Genomic DNA, 19,550 nt, shown 5'->3' with positions numbered 1-19,550 from the left:
CCATGGCCAAGAAAGATCACCAATGCCTCTACTTTCTCAGGAGGCTAAAGAGATTTGGCATGTCCCCATTGACCCTCACCAATTTTATCAATGTACCATAGAAAGCATCCTATCTGGATGCATCACAGTTTGGTATGGCAACTGCTCTGCTCATGACCACAAGAAACTGCAGAAAGTTGTGGACGCAGCTCAGCACATCACGGAAACCAGCCTCCCCTCCATGGTCTATACATCTCGCTGCCTCGGTAAAGCAGCCAGCGTAATCCACCCTGGACATTCTCTCTTCTCTCTCTTATTGGACAGAAATACAAAAGCCTGAAAGCATGTACTACCAGGCTCAAGGACAGCTTCTATCTCGCTGTTATAAGACTATTGAATGGTTCCCAAGTACAATAAGATGGATTCTTGACCTCACAATCTACCTCATTATGACCTTGCACCTTATTGTCTTCCTGCACTGCACTTTCTCTGTAGCTGTGACACTTTATTCTATTTCTGACATTGCTTTACCTTGTACTACCTCAATGCACTGTGTAATGAATTGATCTGTATGAACGGTATGCAAGACAAGTTTTTCATTGTACCTCGGTACATGTGACAATAATAAACCAATTCCAATTCCCCATCTATCATAATTAAAATAACTTCCAAATGTGTCTGGTCCACTTCTTGTCTCGTTCTCCATTCTTTCTCTTCCCCACCCACCACACCCCCCCCCCCACACAACTCCTAACGAGGATGGGATTCCCTTTGATCTCTGCATCCATCCTGCCATATTGGTAATTAGTTTGTTATTGTCACACGTACTGAGATGCAGTAAGAATCTTTCGTATGCATGTCATCCAGACTGATCATATACATAAGTATGTTGAGGTAGTACAAAAGGAAAGAAAATGCAGAATATGGTGTTACAGTTACAGAGAAAGTGCAGTGCAGGTAGACAAATAAAGTGCAAGGGCCATTACAAGGTAGACTGAGAGATCAAGAGTTCAACTTTATCGTATCAGAGGTCCGTTCAGGAGTCTTATAACAGTGTCCTTGAGCCTGGTGGTACGTACATGTTCTCAAGCTTTTGTATCTTCTGCTTGATGGGGGATGGGGGGGGGTTGGAGAAGAACATTGTTCGTGCTCAACTGTTCATCCTCAGCAACTTGTGCCACCTCCTGTGCAGTGCCACCACCAGACGTCTTCTCCTTAACTTCCCCCTTCAGCATCTGCAGTTTCTTTGTTGTTTTTTTTACACATCACTCATTTCCCAAAAATTGCAGGAGGAAAGGACCATTTTTTCCAGAAATTCTCTTTGTGTATTTTAGGTGCAAGTAAAATTGATCTGATTAATAAAAGCCTTGTTTTATGTTTGTCATCTGTCTAGGCTGGTCAACAAGGAGACACTAGTCGGGTTCTCTGCTCTTTTAACATTGCTCTCTTGCTCTCGGTAGCAAGGATACACCGATTTGAGGATCAGGTAGGTTTATTTTCTCCATTTGGAATCTGCAAATAGACTTAAGTGCGAGCTGACCAAGAAGGTTGTAATTAGACATTGTATTATTGATTATAAAGGATGGAGGCTTAAAAAATTAACTGCGAAGCACAACATTTTCGTACAACATGATTGAATTTTACCTAATCACGTAAAGTGGAATTTTGGAAATTCAACCTGGATCTGCATACTTTTGGCACAATTGACATGGAGTCCACTGGATATGTGCAATGTTATCGGCTGGCGTGTGAAATTGTATTTGAGGCGTGGTCCTCCAATGCTGAAATAGAGGGTTGAGGTCTGCTTCAGTACTAGTGAAAGGACTTATCTGCATGGAGTCTGAGGTGTCAGTCAGCCTTAGTAGGTTCTGGTTTTATCTTCTCATCCATAATGAGTGCACTAGTTCCTAGCCCCTGCAGTTTGTTCTCTTACCAATAACCTTTTGTATAGCCTCTTGCATCTCTCCTGTCGGGTGTTTCCTCTTACTGATCTGTTTCCTGATGCGGCTAAACTTCTATGTAACCTTGAGTATCCCCAGCCCATTCTAAAGTTCCACTGTTCACCCAGATCCTCTTTAACCTCTTCCCACCTCTGTTCTCAGTTATCTGTTATCCTCTGCACAATCCTTTTTAGCCCATCCTTGCCCCATCTTCTGTTGCCCAGTGCTCATGCCAAAATCTCTGCTCTCTGAGTTGTGGGATCACCGATGAAAAGCTGTTGTGTGTGATTGCTGGTACAAGGCCAATTCTAAGTCTACAGTACAATATCAGGGCCCCCTGTGTTAGAAACTTGAACTGAAGAAATTCTAGATCTTAATCCTTATTGTTCAAGCTGAGCTGGTTCTCCCAGACTTAAGAGACCAACGAATTTTATATAAATTAGTTAAATTTTGCATTATAGGACTCGCTTATGAAATTCAGAATTAATATTTTGAAATTGCCTTAACATGTCATAGTCAAGTCAGAAACAGTGCACAAGGCTGCTTATTAATCCAAGCTATTCAGCCTACATATCTTGCTTCTCTTAGCCCTGTGGCTCTTTTCAATTGAGCTTTTAGCTACAGTTGAATTTCTAGATGCTGAAGCTCAGCTTGTATTAAACTCAGTTACAACTTTTAAAATGATCAATAATTTCACTTCTTGTTTTACATTTTCGGCTCCTGTGGAGTGGTTGTGGTTGCCTTTTAGGTTGTGTGTGAATCTTATCAGTTTCTACTAACTGCTTAACCAATTTATCAGTTGGTTATTGCAGAACTAGAATAGAATCGTTCTACATAAGCAAATATTTTATTTGTAATATTCTTCTGTTTTCCTCAAGATTTTAGTTGTTTCTGGGATTAAATTTAAATAGCAAGTTAGTTCTCCTGGCACTGGAGTTTTGAATCTAGCCCTCATAGAAGGTGACTATAAATAAAATAAATGTGGACGATAGCTAATACAATATGAATGTTACCAAGCTGGAAAGTCTGAATTTATCAGTATCGTTATGCAGGTTGGGATACTGGCACGCAGTGTTGATGTATTGGAAAGAACCAGATTTGTTTAAGGGGGGAGGGGGGGAAGGGTGTCTCCAGAGAATGAGTTAATCAACTGATGTTAAAATTGGGAATGAATTTGCAGTAGCAGATTAGCTTTGTCAGATAATGCATGGGATGACTGTCGGTATTCTGACTTTCTTTGTTTTGAACTTTTAAGTCTTTGAATGGCGCTAAGTAATATCAACATGCTTTTTGTTAAAACTTGGAAACGCATAATGTATAAAAGAAATTCTTTTGTTTGGGTATGATGGTTCTGAGGAAGGATTTACCTGAGATCAAGACCTGTCTTTCTTTCAATTGTGCATGTCCACTGTTCATACTTGAATATCCCAATATAATTTAAGATACCTACAATCTTCTGAAATTATTGAAATAATGCTCTTGTTGCAGATATATGGCTAAAACACATTGCTTTTGCAGCAGATGGGTTTTGTTGATGATTTTATTTATTTATCTTTGTAGGTGTTTGACTTTCTCAAAACAGCGACTATTAAAAGTTTTAAAGATAGATTGTTTCAGCAGAATTCAAAGTTTCTCCAGGATTTGATCCCTGGTCAATGCAGTGTGTCTGAAATGATTCTGGAGACGGTGTCAAACAGGTTTGTACTTTCACAAAAACAAGATTCTGTGAATGCTGATACAGAAACAAAGTGCTGGAAGTACTCAGCAAACTAGTAAGAGCTGTGAAAAGAGAAGGAACTATTGTTCCAGTCCAATGACTTTTCATCAGTTTTTTTCACATTTTTTTTTCTGCTGTTACATTTCAGTATTTCAGCCACTACTATTATTATTGAAAGAATTTCAGGTATTTACTGCACTGCCAATTTTATTTTTTTAAACTTGCTTTAAAGAGTGAGGGCATCCATTACCACACTGAAATATCTACCTAACCAGCCTTCATTTAGTACTATAATGAAAGTAGTATATTTGCCCTTGAGATTTTTTTTCAAAGAAGTGGTAATAAAAGAACAAATATTGGATTCTTCGGCAGGGGTGGGATTTGACCTTTTATGGAAAGGACTGGTAAGACCTGAGATATTATTGTCCCTTGCAGAATAGTGATTTAACCACTAAATGTTTAACTACCTGTAATTGTAGGCTCTCCTGTTAGGTCGTATAAATTGCTTGCACTCCATCTGAGACGTTTTCCTTGTTTCTTTATGCAGTGTGTTTGGTTGGGACCATGTTACTCAATCACTGGTACAACTGGGCTTTATATTCATGGATTCCTTTGGACCAAAAGGGGGTCCTTTTGGGAAAGTTATGGAAATCAATCCAGTGGCAGCAAAAACACCAGCACAGCAGGCCTCTAGACTGGGAGCCAAGATTCTTCTGGAAACTTTCAAGGTGAATGTGATATAATGTGATCAGTATTCAAGCCATCCTAACTTCAGTTCCAGTGAGACTGGAAAGTGTAGAATGCATGTTGCAGAGAATGATTTAGAATGAAGTTAATATATTTTTATTTCTATTGATTGAGGATAAAATATTCCAGAGGATATTGAAAGATCTTCTGTACTTCATTTAGTGCCATAGACTCTTTAAACTCGTCTAAGCAGCTGGAATAGACATAAACTTTGCATCTTGTTCTGAGTATGAAAACTTACTAATATTTTTAATTTAATCATCTGGCCTTTTAATATTTTCCACTTTCTGCTTTGAATATTCAGATGCATCAAAGTTATTGTTTTAGATACATGTTATCATCTTTTTTTCTCCGTCCCAACTCTCCTCTCCTACCATTTATTCAGGTGCATGAGCCAATTAGAAGTGAAATCTTGGAGCAAGTTCTGAACAGGGTGGTGACAAAGACAACCTCACCCATCAGTCAATACATAGGCAAGTACATGTGAAAACAAGACTCTGAAAATGAAGGAATTGTCCTAATAGGCTTGGGTGTAAAGCAAGTAGATTTGAAAACTTCTTGGTTCGACTTATTCACCCAATTAAACTTTTTACACAGCAGGTGGAGATGGAGAACAGAGAATCCAAAGACATTGTTATTTAATTTCTTCCTGTGCAAGTTGAGCTTTTACACAACAATTTCAGTCACCTTTTTTATCTGGTCAAGATTACAGCTTCTGGGAATACAATGTAAATTTGTATTTCTACCTGGATGCTACAGCCTTGTCATATTAAATGTATAGTTTCAAAATCGTTAACTCTCAGTCCTTTTAATACTGTTCAGATGGCAATTAATCAATTATGCCTATTCTAGTGTAGTTTGCTTTCCCACCACTTGTTTTTTTAGAGGTCACACTGAAGTGAAATGTGTTTAGAAAAGAAAATCTTTTCTTTCTGTTTCTCAGACTTGCTATCTGATATTGTTACATCTGCACCTCTCATTCTCCTGGATTCTTCCTCCAAGGTTATTGAGGCATTTGATCACTTGTCCTACTTGCCCCTCAGCACAGTCCAGGGATTATTAAAAGCCGTGCAGGTAAAGCATTCTGTTCTATCTGTTATCTTCCGTAATAGAATAATCTGTGATTGATTTCTAATCTTAAAAAGGCCATGGGATTTCCCATTTTCTTTGTAAAACATATTGATATCACTTAACGACTTTGATCCAAACTTGTGTTAGTTTGACCCCTTTTGTGGTGTTTCTAATTTGAACCCCATTCCAGGAGTTTGAATTGATAACCTAAAATGATAGATCAATAAGGTACTTGGAGTTTTGCATGATAAGATACAATATCTCAGACAAGATATTAAACAGTTTGCTTTTTAATGCATAACTGATGTTACAGAATTGTAATAGATTATGAATGCTTTAATCCTTTCTGTGTACTGTATTGAACATAGGTTACTGTGCAATAGCTGAAATGCAGTTTCAGGATTCAATTGTTTGTTGAATTCTGATAAAACTTTTTTACTTCATGCATGTAAAGCAGGATATGTGACCATACCTCAGTTGACAGTAATGTGGGATGGACTTTTGTTCTTTTCAATTCCATCCATGTGAACAAAATCAGTTAACAGGGTAGCCCTGCACTACATACACTCTCAACACTTATCCTATTTTTAATGTGATATGAAGTCAGTAACTTATGGTTTATTTAATAATTTCTTTTCTTTTTAAAGCCCCTGCTGAAAATCAGTATGTCCATGAAAGATTCGTTAATCTTGGTCCTGCGGAAAGCCATGTTTTCCAGGTGAATAAAGAACAGCCAACTGGAGCTGCAGCGAATTTTATTCTGTAAAAGAACTTCCGTTCTTGGTGGCAAAGCATTGTCAATTTCTGATTGTGCAGCAGAACCCATGAATTATTTAATCTATTGAAATGACAAGTGTTATATAAAAACTTGTTACTATACAGCTTTCTAATGGTCTGATTTTTATTAATTTGTACATTAAAATCAATATTGATTTTAAGCTTTTTTAAAATTTCCCATTCTGTGTTGATGCTTAAAGGGCTTATTTTTCCCCATAGGTGCCATAAGCCATTTGGTATCTCCTGCACACTGTTGTGTGGGTTAGGATGCTTCTTAACTGTTGAGGCATTTTTGTTGACTCCAGATCTGCCTTCACTCGGTGGCTCTTTATCTAAAATATAGAATTTTAGGAGCAGGGATTGAATTGTTATCCTTTTTAAGGTTTGTTACCTCTATATACTGGGAATTAAAAAGCAGGGGTTGTTAATAGAGTATATTCATATAGCAAGGAAACAGGCCATTTGACCCACCATGTTCACACTGACCAGTGGGGACTCATCTACTACTAATTTCATCTTCCAGCAGTTGACCCATCGCCTTCTATGCCTAAGTGATTCAAGAGCTCGTCTAAACATTTTTTTAAAATGCTGTCAGTGACTCTGCTTCCACCACTCTTTTGCAGTGTAGTTCAGGTACTCATCACTCTCTGGGTTAAAAATAGGTCCCCCTCAGATCCCCATTATTTCACCTGCTCTTGCAACTATTGCTTGTTGGCTTGGGGCAAGGCACAAAATTCATTAATTTGTCACAGATCGACTGAAAAGAGGAAGTTGGATCATGGTAATAGGAAATAAAACACACTGTTGCTAAAGAAGTCTTCTGTCGCTGAGGTGCATTCCCAGAGGAGAGCAGAGGAATTTTATTCTGAATCTATTTGATAATGAAAAGCTTTGTTATACTCATCCATCTTTGATTGCTAGTGCTAAATGCATTTGAAAATATCAGTTGCCAATTTTACTTGCCTACTATGTATTTGGTTCCATTGGTTTTTGTGAAATAGAATGGTTTGCATTCATATTTTCTGCAATGGTTCAATCACTTGCAAGTGTTTGCTGCTGGTGACTAAAGGTGAATTTCTGCCCCCTGGTGTTTTAAATGGAAAGTCTTAAATTTCCCAGTACTAACATTTAGCTGGATGCGTAGATTATTTTCTTAAAAAGGAAATACTTAGCTGCTATAACACGCTCTGTAGTAAGATTTGTTTATCTTGCATTTGTTTCCATTGTGTTTGTGACAACGGTCATTATAAAATTAATTATTTGTGTAATATGCTCTGAGGCCACGTAAATGGAAGTCATGGTATGTTACAGCCTGTGCTTCTGTTTGCTTGTTTATTCTATGGAGATTTCTTAACTTTCTAGATAACTGGAAGTTTAGCCTGGAGGGATAAGTAGAACAGAAGAATTTTTCCTTGAATTATTCAAACTTAGGATTTATTTGTTATAACTAGTTTTGCAATTATTTTGTATTTTTGTATTTGACTGAAAGGCTGTGCAACTGAAGCGCACTAGTGAGAAAATGTCAAATGGTTGTGAATTGTCATTTGTTATCTGCTGCATACTGTACTCCTGAGGGAAAGGAGTTACTCTGCTCATCAGAATAACATATGGATTTGATGTGGCCCGGATTAAAAGGATTATTCACTGGTGACCTGAATTGCACTTGTAGCATTGAACTATAAAGTTTTATAAATCTTACTGCTTATTTTCTCTCTTGCCCTCTCCCCTCCTTTGTTTCCTTCAGCCAACTGGACTCCCGGAAGTCGGCAGTTGCTGGCTTTCTGCTGCTGCTGAAGAACTTCAAGTTGTTGGGAAGTCTGGCTTTCAGTCAGTGCACTCAGACTCTCACAGCCAGTCAGGTAAATCATCGGCATTTGTTCTTCCCAGTTGTATCTGCCTATAATAGCCATCTGGATTTTCATCATTTTTTCCACATAAATTCCATGACAGTAAATTTTATGATGTATCATATATTTTTGGGTAGTGATTTGTGAATTCAATAAGGGCAAATTTCCGTTACCCCAATGGGGTTTCCTGCATGCTTAATGTCCTTCTGGAAGAAGGACCAAGAGAACTTTAAATAGTACCTTTGGGTCAATATGGATTTGTGCTAAACAAAAAAAATGTGGCTTTGAGCTGAGAAATAAGATAAAATTGAGAAATATCCTGCCATCTAGTGGAATAAATCCAAATTAAGACCCCTTGATTTGACTGGGAGAGAAAATCATGGTTCATGGGTTGGTTGTCAAGACAATAATTTAGATTGATCTTAAGTGTTTCATTAAAAGGTATATACTGGAAATCAAACCTGAATACTACCTGCCCTTTTCTCATCACTACCATCAGGGAGGAGGTACAGCAGCCTGAAGACCCACACTGAACAAGTCAGAAACAGCTTCTTCCCCTCTGCCATTAGATTTCTGAACGGTCCATGAAACCATAAACACTACCTCATTATCCGTTTTTTTGCACTGTTTATTTATTTTGTAATTTATAGTAATTTTATGTCTTTGCACTGTACTGCTGCCACAAAACAACAAATTTCATGTCATAAGACATAATAAATCTGATTCTGATCATTAAAGGTGGCAGTGCAAGTTGATTAAAAACAGATAATCATGCAATTACCTTGACTTCATAAATATTGTAAGTAGTGAGCAAAGTATCTTGTTATTTTCCAGGTGCAAGTGGATGTGCATACATGCTACAATGCTTCTGCCAATGAAGCCCTATGTTTGGAAATCTTGGGCAGCCTAAGGCGTTGCCTTAGCCAGCAAGCTGATGTTAGGCTCATGCTCTATGAGGTATTGACGTTAGAAACTGTTTTTTTTATGCCAAGTTTAATTCTAATTATTACTGCATTAGTAATACTGAAGCAATTTGAAAGAGGTTTCGTTTTTGCATCCTGCATCCTACATCTTTCTCTTCAATTTTTATATCAGCTTTATGTTTTCTCTTTTCAGTCAGCATGGGTAAACCTATTTTGATCTTGTTCTTTACAATCTATGTGGGTTAGAAACATCTGGCCGTATTACAGTATCATAGGAGTGACCATCACACAGTCCTTGTGGAGATAAGTCTCTCCTTCTCACTGAGAACACCCTCCATCATGTTGTGTGGCACTACAATTGTGCTAAATTGGATAGACTCAGAACAGATAGTCACGTAGCATGGACACAGGCCATTTGGCCTATTGTGTCTGTGCTGGCTATCAAGTACCTATGCATTACCCTGCACTTGACCTGTAGCCTTCTATGCCATGGTGTTTAAAGATGTTCCTCTAATTATTTCTAAAATGTTGTGAAGGTATTTGCCTCCACAACCACTCAGGCAGTGCCTTCCAGATTTCAGCTACCCTCAGAGTGGATTCTTCCTCAAATCCACTCTAATTTGACTATCTCTTATCTTTGATGTATGGTCCATGGTTGTAGACACCTCTGCTAAGGAGAAAAAAGTTCTCACTATCTACTCTGTCTATGCCCCAATAAGTCTATATATCTCAGACAGGCCACCTATCGTCTTATCTACTCCAAAGAAAATAAACCCAGCCTATCAGGTTTCTCTTCATCGATGAAACACTCCATCCCAGGGAACATCCTGTTGAATATCTTCTGCAATCTCATCCTTCCTATTAATGTGATAATGGAACTGTACCCCTTGGGTAATGAAGGCAAGTATCCCTTATTCCTTAATCACCTTAAGTAACTGTGCCACAGCCTTTAGGGATCCTTGGCCATGTACACCAAAGTCCTTTTGTTCCTCAGTACATCCTGGGATTGTACCACTGATATGTATATTCTAGCCTTATTTGACCTCCCAGTATATACTACCATGTATCTTTCAGGGTTAAATTCCATCTATCGTTTCTTTTCCCATCTTGCTAACTGTTCAATTTCATTCCACACCCAAAGACTACTCTCCTCACTATCAACAATACCACCAATCTATGTACAATCTGCAATCTTGCTAATCGTACCTCCGACAGTCACATCCAGGTTGTTAATGTACAGAGCAAACAGCAAGGGTGCCAGTGCTGACCCCTTCGGTACTCTACTTGCCATTGTCTTGCAGTTGTAAAGCAACCATCAATATCAACCTCTGTCACCCATCACCAAACCATTTTGGGATCCAAGTGCCAGACTGTCCCAGATCCCATAAGTTCTTACCTTTGGGCCAGTCTCCCATGTCGAAGTCGAGTTTATTGTCATATGCACAAGTACATGTATGCACAGGTGCAATAGCAAACTTAACTGAAGCAGTATCACGGGCACATAGCATCATATAAGCAGCATTCATGAGAAAAACATAAATTAAATACACAACTTTTACAAGAAAGAACACAATTAGAACAAAAGAATCACAAAGTCCATTGTAGTGCAAAGTGACCAAAGTGGTCGTGGTGTTGCTAAACTGTAGTCGTGAGGGTTGTGCCTGTGGTACCTTGTGAAAGGCCTTACTGGATTCCACGTAGATTACGTAAAGTGCTTTATCCTCATTGACAAATTTAGTCACTTCCTCAAAATTCTATCAAATTAGTGAAGACATGCTCCTTAACAAAGCCATGCTGTTTATCGCTGATCAGTCCCTGCTTCTCCAATAACAGATATGAGACACTGAGGACATAGGTGAAAGTAGGTTGGTGCAGGTCAGTCTGTACAAATAGGTTAAATGGGCAACAATAGTTATACGTCATGTAACAAATTTAAAGGCTGTGGATCCATCAGCAGCAGCAGAAATGTACAACACCACTATCTGACCTTGTGGCCTGATATATTTCTCACTCTACCGTTGTTACCATGTCAAGAGATCAGCTTGATTCAATGAGGAGTTTAGAAGGGCAGGCTGGGAGCAGTATCAACTAAATCTAAAACTGCTGAGGTGCTAGTTTAGTGATGATGGAAGACAGGATTCTATGCAAATTAAACATCGTGCAATGCAGAGCTACGTAGCAACCAACAGATCAAATTGAAGTTGTCCAATCCAATCACATCTCGTCATAAATGGTGGTGGACAATTCAATGGCTTATGGAAGGAAGATCCTACATGAATGTACCCATCTTTTACAATGGTAGGGCAGCTCGATTCATTCCACATTACATCAAGAAGTGGTTGAGAGCACAATTTCCAGCAAAGGCTATGGGACTGGCCGACATCCCAGCTGGGGAACCAAAGACCTGGGCTCCACAACTAACTGTTCCTCTTGCAAGGTGTTCTAGCACCACTTGCCTCTACCTGACGATGTGAGAAATTACCCAGGGATATCTTGTTCACCACAAGCAGGATAAATTCAACCTAGCCTAATTGATCTACTCCCAATCATCAACAATGTGATGGAAGGTATCATAGCAGTGCTGCCAAGTGGTGCTTACTCGCCAGTTTGAGTTTTGCCAGGACCCTTTGGCTCCAAACTTGAGCACTCCTTTGGTCCAAACATGGATCAAAGAGCCGAATTCCAGTGGTGAGGTGAGAGTGACGAGCTTTGACGTCAAGGGGAAAACACTCCAATGATTAGCGCAGTAGTTTTCACAAAGGAAGATGGTTGTGGTTGTCAGAGGTCAATCATTGCAGCCTCAGGACATCACTGTTGGACTTCCTTATGACAGTGTCCTTGGCCTAACCATCTTTAGCTACTTCGTCAGTGACTTGCTTCCATAATAAGGTCAGAAGTGGGAATGTTCACTGATTGCACAATGTTCAATTCTGTTTGCAGCAACACTCCAAATGAAGCAGTCCATCTCTGCATGCAGCAAGCATGAGACAAAATTCAGGGCTGATACATGGCAGGTAGTTTTCGCTGTACAGAAGTATCATCTCCAAAAGAGAGAGTCCAACCATCTACCCTTGACATTCAGTGTTTTTACCAACAAGTCACAAGATCACAAGACAAGGGAGCAGAAGCAGGCCATTCGGCCCATCGAGTCTGCTCCAAGGAAAGGGAAATAGAAATGAGAAATGGGGAATGGGGGAAGAAGAAGAAGAAAAAAAACTATTCTAATCCCAATTTCCGGCCTTATCCCCATATCCCTTGATATCCTGACTATTTAGATATCTATCTATCTCCTCCTTGAACGCCCCCACTGATCTGGCCTCTACTGCTGTACATGGCAAGGAGTTCCACAAATTCACCACCCTCCTGGCTAAAGAAATTTTTCCTCATCTCTGTTTTGAAACTGTACCCTCTAATTCTAAGATTGTGCCCTCTGGTCCTGGACTCACCCACCAAGGGAAACAGCCTAGCCACATTTACTCTGTCCTTTCCTATCAATATTTTAAATGTCGCTATGAGGTCCCCTCTCATTCTTCTGTACTCCAGTGAGTACAGTCCAAGAGCCGACAAATGCTCCTCATACGTAAGCCCTTTCATTCCTGGAATCATCCTCGTAAATCTCTGAACCCTCTCCAACGTCAACATATCCTTCCTAAGATGTGGGGCCCAAAACTGCGCACAATATTCCAAATGAGGCCTCACTAGTGCCCCGTAGAGCCTCATCAACACTTCCTTACTTTTATACACTATACCTCTCGAAATGAATGCCAACATAGCATTCGCTTTCTTTACCACCGATCCGACCTGGTGGTTAACCTTTAAGGTATCCTGCACGAGTACCCCCAAGTCCCTTTGTACTTCCGTGCTTTGGATTTTCTCTCCTCCTAGATAATAACCTGCCCGCTTATTTCTGCTTCCAAAGTGTACAACTGCACATTTCCCTACATTGAATCTCATCTGCCATTTCCTTGCCCATTCTCCTAAACTGTCTAGGTCCCTCTGCAACCTTCCTATCTCTTCAATACTCCCTACTCCTCCCCCTATCTTGGTGTCATCCGCAAACTTAGCCACGAAACCATTTATTCCATCATCCAAATCGTTACTGTACAAGGTAAAAAAGGAGCGGTCCCAACACCGACCCCTGCGGCACACCACTAGTAACCGGTAACCAACCAGAACGAGATCCTTTTATTTCCACTCTTTGCTTCCTGTCAACCAGCCAATGCTCCATCCATTCTGTTATCCTACCCGTAATTCCATGACCTCTCATCTTATTAATCAGTCTCTTGTGAGGCACCTTATCAAAGGCCTTTTGAAAGTCTAAATACACAACATCTACCGCCTCTCCCTTATCCACCTTACCTGTGATTTCTCCCCACCATCCTCCTGGTAGTCACCATTGAATAGAAACTCAACTGGACTAGCTGCATACATGCATGGCTTCAAGAGCAGGTCAGAGGCTAAATCTTCTGTGGCAAGTGGCTCACTTCCTGACACCTCCCAAACGTTTTCCACCATCTACAAGGCATAAATCATGACTACAATGGAATTGAACACCCTGACCATTCAATCTCTCCATCACCAGCATTCAGGGACTGTAGTGCGTTCCATCTACAAAATATGCTGCAGTTACTTCCTTGGGCTACTCCAAAATCATTTCCCATGATATCTGCCACACAGAAGGTTCTCTTCCCAAGTCGCAAACCGTCCTGATTTAAAATACATTTCTCCATCATCGCTGGTTATAAATCCTGGAACTCCCTATCCAACAGCATAGTGGGAGTGATGTCAGCATAGAGTCATACAGCACGGAAACAGGCCATTCAGCCCAACTGGTCCATGCCAACCAAGATTCCCATCTAAGCTAGTCCCATTTGCCCGTGTTTGGCCCATATCCCACTAAACCTTTCCTATCCATTTACCTGTCCAAGTACCTCTTAAATGTTGTTAATGTACCTGCCTCAACTACTTCCTCTGGCAGCTCATACTGACCACTGGGTGAAAAAGTTGCCCCTCGGGTTCCTACTAAATCTCTCCCCTCTCACCTTAAACCTATGACATCTAGTTCTTGATTCACCAACCCTGACAAAAAGACTGTGCATTCACCCCTTCTATGCCCTTCATAATTTTATACACAGCAGTTGAAGAAGGGAGCTCACCGGCACCATCTGAAGAGCACTTGGGGGTGGCAAATAAATGCTCAGTTTGCCAGCAATGCCCACATCCTGAGAAATGATTAAATAAACAAAAAAGGAAAACCTGAACCTGTTGTTTCCATGTCCATAAGTTTAAATTTTAACATGAATATTCACTAGTCATTTCTTACTCCTTTGAAAGAGAACTACTTTATCAAGGTTTACCCTGCGTCCTTTGCCACCATTGGATTTACCAAGGAGAGTTGCTAATAGTTGTCAATATGCTGTTTGACTTAACTATTTCCACCATTCCTTTCTCTCATAATATCTTTTGAAAGAAGTGCTCTTTGGTGATTTGTTTAATTGTTCCTTCAATTTCGGTCTTGCTTTTTTTTGTCATTTTTAGGGTTTATTTGATGTTCTACGCCGAAATTCACAGCTGGCAAATACCATCTTACGAACCCTTCTTTCACAGGTGAGTGCGAAATAGTTAAAGGATGGCACCAGTTTGTCAACATCAAAGCTTAAGCAGTTGGATGTATATGTTTATTCTTCCTATTGATGCTCCTGCTGGTTACAAATTATTTGGCATTTCAGTAGTAGGCAGCCTACTTGCACTCTGTTGCTTTTGAACCAGATGCTGGGAGGCTTCTGAGAGAAGCCATTAAATCATCTGGAAAAGGGCAATTTGCCTGTGCAACTGTAAAGAGAATTAACCATTTAGCTCTGCTCCCCTGCTTTTCCCCCACAGCAAGTGATTTTTATTTCCCTTTTTCAAGCATATATTCAGTTCACTATTGTAAGTTGCTCTTGGATCATGTCAGCTTAATATGTTTCAAAAGTAATTTTCTTCTTTGTCTGGTTTGTTTGCCAATTATCTATGACCTTTGACTACTCAAATTTGAAATAATTTTCCCTTCTTTACTCTATTAAGACATTCCCTTTAATGATAAAGAGAATGCTCCCAATTCCTGTGGTCTTTCCAGGTCTCCCATCCCTGGCATAATTCTGGTAAATCCACTTTTTGAGATCCTGACATCCAAAGTTATGGTGGCTAAAATTAGATTGATAAGTCCAGTCATTTTTTTTTTAGTATAATATCCTTGGTTGTATATTCTATGCTTCTATTTATAAATGCATGGATTTTGCCTGAATTATTAACTAATGAGCTTGTGTTGCTATCTTTTAAAGATTTGTGTAATTGAATCCTGTCCGGAACACTCTTTAATTTTGCCTGCCATCAATTACATTAACTTTCCCCTTCTAATCTTGCAGTATGAATTCGGTCACTGCCGTTCTTGATTACCAATCCTGGGGATGAGTAAATAAACATGAATTCTCAAGATAAATCTGTGTTTATCACAGCTTTGTGGCAGTGCATACATGTGTTTTAGAACCAAGGCATTTATTTATAATCATTATGTTTCAACCCATGGTCAGGGTGAGAAATACCTTAGCTAATGATTGATGGACTTTCCAGATCAGACACCTGTTATCAGAAAGTTATGCTAAATGTACAAAGTTAGGCATGGGCATATGTAGAGCAAAACTCCTACACTTTTCTACTTAGCACTCTTGGATTGGCTATTTTCCGAGTTGGCTGTTTTCCGAGTTAGCTGTTACTAACCTCAAAAAAAACACTAATTATTGAACTAACGTTATTTATTTTTCCATTTCCCATACCAATATTTTCTGTTATGGGTCTTGCCAAAGATGTTCCATATTCATCCACACAGGGCTATGACAGTTGAGCCTTCCAGCAATTACCCTGATTGCTAATTTTTAGATGTGATGATAGATATTGATCAATACCACATCTTCTAACTCTAAATGTAAACCTTTTTATTGCTGTAACATTGTCTCTCTGATCTTGCCTTAGCTCAACCGATATTATGAACTGGAGGAGGACCTGCTGCCTCCGCTCAAGCTAGAAAGTTGCATCACCACTCAGGGAGGTCAGATCTACCTCCAAGAACCACTGGTAATCAAGTAATTTATTCTTATTTGTTAATTGAATTAACTGGACAGTTCTTTTGAAATGTGGAGCCTTTTATGACGTTAGACTCTGAAATCTGTATCAACAAATATTGTGGCTCATGTGAAAAGTTAAGTTCTACACAGATGTGAGCTAGTCTTGCTTGGAAGGCCTCTGGTTCTGCCCTGATCCATGAATCTGCTCTCTGAAATTATGGTTGACATTGACACTTGTTTCCCTGGAATAAGAAAAGGAAGTGACCAGGAAAATGTTTGCTCCTAATTTCAAACCCTTGCCCACCCCCCCCCCCCCCCCCACCAGAAAAAGCTAATGTGAATGTCTGGAGCAAAAGGTAAACTGATGGAAGAGGTCAGCTGGTGAAGCAGCATCTGTGGAAGCAAAAGGATGGTCAAGTGACATTCCAGCATCTGCAATCTCTTGTGTCTCCAAATGTGGATGTCAGTTGAGGAAAACACAGGGTTAAATTCTGCTATTACAAAGCCCGAGTTCAGAGCTCTTAGCAAGCTGTCAAAGTTTGCTTGGGAAGATACTGTCACTTGGGTGAAGTACCAGAAAGCAGCTAATGCCTCTGGATATGAGTACCATCTTCAGGAGAGATGCGGAGTTGCACGTTTAATTAGGTTACCAAAGGTGATTCATTGTACAATAAGGACAAAGCTTGCACAGTGGCCATGATTTTTCAAAGTGAATTCAGTTGCGTTCAGTGACAGCACTAATTCAACAAGGTATGAGTTCAAAAACTGCTGCTTAATTTGTGTAATTCAGATGCTACCCAAATGCAATAAATTGAAGCTCCATCTGTCTGTGATGTTTCTTGTGACACTGAAAGAGAACCTAGTTATTTCATACTCAGTCTTAAATTAAAAAAAACAGAAACATGATAGCCGTTCTTGACGTATTGCAGTTTGCAAACTGGCTTCCATGTCTAATATAGCTTTTCATCATTTTAAATTATTGGGATTTTTCTGAGAAATGTGATTGTGGACCTACATGCATTCAGTTTCCTCTGTTGTGAATTTTTAAGTGATTCATTTTAGTTATTATGGCTTTACTTGTTATCCAGTTCTTGTGTTTTTCTTTCGGCACAGGGACACCTTCTGAGTTGTATTCAGAACTGTTTGGCCTGGTATAAACAGTCCTTATTACAGTGTCAGAGGGTTAATGGTGATGATGATGATGAGGAGGAGGACAATGAAGATAGTTTTCAACATGATTTGGAGGCGCAATTGGACTCAATCACTCGGAGAATGATTAAGAGTGAATTGGAAGATTTTGAACTGGTAATTATTTTAATTTTTGCCTATATCCCATTTAGTTTAACTTTATATTGCTTTAAAGTATGTTTGTGTCAAAGCCATTTGGGGTAGGTTATTTCTCGCTATAATTATGCAAATAAGATTAGATAAGATCTTTATTAGTCACGTGTACATTGAAACACCGTGAAATACATCTTTTGCGTAGAGTGTTCTGGGGGCAGCCCACAAGTGTCGCCACGCTTCCGGCGCCAACCTAGCATGCCCACTACTTCCTAACCCGTACGTCTTTGGAATGTGGGAGGAAACCTGAGCACCCGGAGGAAACCCATGCAGACACTGGGAGAACGTACAAACTCCTTACAGACAGTGACCGGAATTGCACCCAGGTCACTGGCGCTGTAATAGCGTTATGCTAACCGCTACACTACCATGCCTGCCCAATAAATGTCAAAATAACCACTTTTATCCAGTTAGGTTTTTTCATTTGTTGCTGGAATATGGATCTTTCCTTGAAATGCTAGCATTTATTTTTCATCTTAATTGAACTAGCTTTCTGGCCACTTGCAGAGAGTAGTTAAGAGTCAAGCACATTGGTGGGTCTGAAAACTGTGCCTTGTAAAGATGGCAGACTTCCTATCTCGAAGGACATGAGTGAAGCAAATGCTTGTTTTACGACAATCAAGTAGTTTCATGGTTATCATCACTGATACAAGCTTCTTTAGTTCAGATTGATTTAATTAAATGTACTTAAATTCTCTAGTTAACATGATAGGATTAGAACTTGTTTCTAAATCAACAATCAAGGTTACTGATTACCAACCCAATAATTTAACTGTCTCCGATGTTATACCTTATTTTTGTTGAACATAGGTCAGACGTTTTCAACCGTTTTTCCAAGTAGTGTGAACCCTACTGATCATTTATCCTTTTTGAGGTAGCCCTGATTTTATGACCACAGCCTCCTTCCATGCAGGATCCAGAATTCTGGGCCGACATGCAATATAAAATACAAGGGACAAGCTTTTTAATCTGGAACCGCAAAATACATTTGTTAGATATCTGGGCTTGTGGAGATGCAAACTGATTTCGACAGGAGGAAGAAAATAAGAGCTGAATTCACTTCTTCTTCATGGTTTAGCTATGCATTGCTTTTACCGAAGGAGTTGTGACAAGAATTTGCTTAAAAATTTCTGTACAGTCCAGTCCATTTCTGCAGGAAGGGGACCCCATATTTTGAGACTGACTCCAAGTTCTAGCCAACCAGCCAACGGAAGCATTAAGTTTGCACCTCTTCTGTCAAATCCCTTGAGAATTTTGTACATTTTAGTGAGGTCATCCCTCATTCTTCTGAATCCTAGGCCTAGTCTGTTCAAACTCTCAACAAACCCGTCATCTCAGCAATCAGTCTGGGAATTTTCATTGCACTCCCTTTGCTGCAAGTATATCCTTCCTAAGGTAGGGAGACCTGAACACAAGGTCATCTCACCAGGCCCTTGTATAATTGGAGCAAGATGTCTCTGCTCTTGTGCTCAAGTCGTCTTGCAGTAAAAGCCAACATGCCATTTACTTGCTGAACCCATATATTAACTTGCAGTGATTTGTGTACAAGGACACTCGGGCCTGTCTGAACACCGACACCTTCCTATCTCTTGCCTTTTTTAAAAACAAAATAATCTTGTACATCGGTAAATTCAGTTTAAGTGATTCCAGATTGATTGCAGCAGAGAAGGTTACAAACATTGCAGCTTCTAAAGTGGTGGATGCTGTCAGTTTTATGAATAGCTGTTATTTCATCATCGTTACCACTGCAAAATCAAAGCCATTAACCCTGCAACCATCTGAGGTGCTGTTCTTTAGTTCACTTGCAGCATAGTTCAAATTTTAAAGTTATTCTGAATTCCATTACTGAAAATGAATCATTTCTAATTTGTTCTGTCAATTCTGTTTATTAGTTTAAATATTTTGATCACAACATAACTTATTCTCTTCATCTCTGAGTAGAACCCAAATTTTATCCCATCTTTTCATTCCTAATGTCATCTTGATAAATCATCACCGGGCTTTCTTCAAGGCTGAAAGTTGCATAAGTTCAGGTGCCGAAAACTAAGCCCGTGTTGTTAATGTGTACTTATTAGTATTCTATATAATTGCAGCAGCAACACATT

The 19,550-nt window shown here is 39.5% G+C and overlaps 1 protein-coding gene across 3 annotated transcripts in view; it reads left to right on the top strand.

Moving 5' to 3' along the window:
• fanci (FA complementation group I) overlaps window positions 1-19,550 on the top strand; it is a 63,160-nt gene that overhangs the window by 11,927 nt on the left and 31,683 nt on the right. For all 3 annotated transcript variants that reach the window (XM_052040293.1, XM_052040294.1, XM_052040292.1), the window contains exons 11-21: window positions 1,373-1,465; window positions 3,480-3,616; window positions 4,184-4,364; window positions 4,769-4,856; window positions 5,327-5,457; window positions 6,102-6,172; window positions 7,976-8,090; window positions 8,913-9,035; window positions 14,540-14,608; window positions 16,013-16,114; window positions 17,218-17,409. In XM_052040293.1, the coding sequence (XP_051896253.1) occupies window positions 1,373-1,465; window positions 3,480-3,616; window positions 4,184-4,364; window positions 4,769-4,856; window positions 5,327-5,457; window positions 6,102-6,172; window positions 7,976-8,090; window positions 8,913-9,035; window positions 14,540-14,608; window positions 16,013-16,114; window positions 17,218-17,409 (1,302 nt within the window). The remainder of the gene's footprint in view (window positions 1-1,372; window positions 1,466-3,479; window positions 3,617-4,183; window positions 4,365-4,768; window positions 4,857-5,326; window positions 5,458-6,101; window positions 6,173-7,975; window positions 8,091-8,912; window positions 9,036-14,539; window positions 14,609-16,012; window positions 16,115-17,217; window positions 17,410-19,550) is intronic.

The sequence above is a fragment of the Pristis pectinata genome, chromosome 28, assembly GCF_009764475.1.
Source record: "Pristis pectinata isolate sPriPec2 chromosome 28, sPriPec2.1.pri, whole genome shotgun sequence".
Lineage (NCBI taxonomy): Eukaryota > Metazoa > Chordata > Chondrichthyes > Rhinopristiformes > Pristidae > Pristis > Pristis pectinata.
Note: the sequence above shows the minus strand (reverse complement) of the source record. Positions and strands in the feature narration are given on the sequence as shown.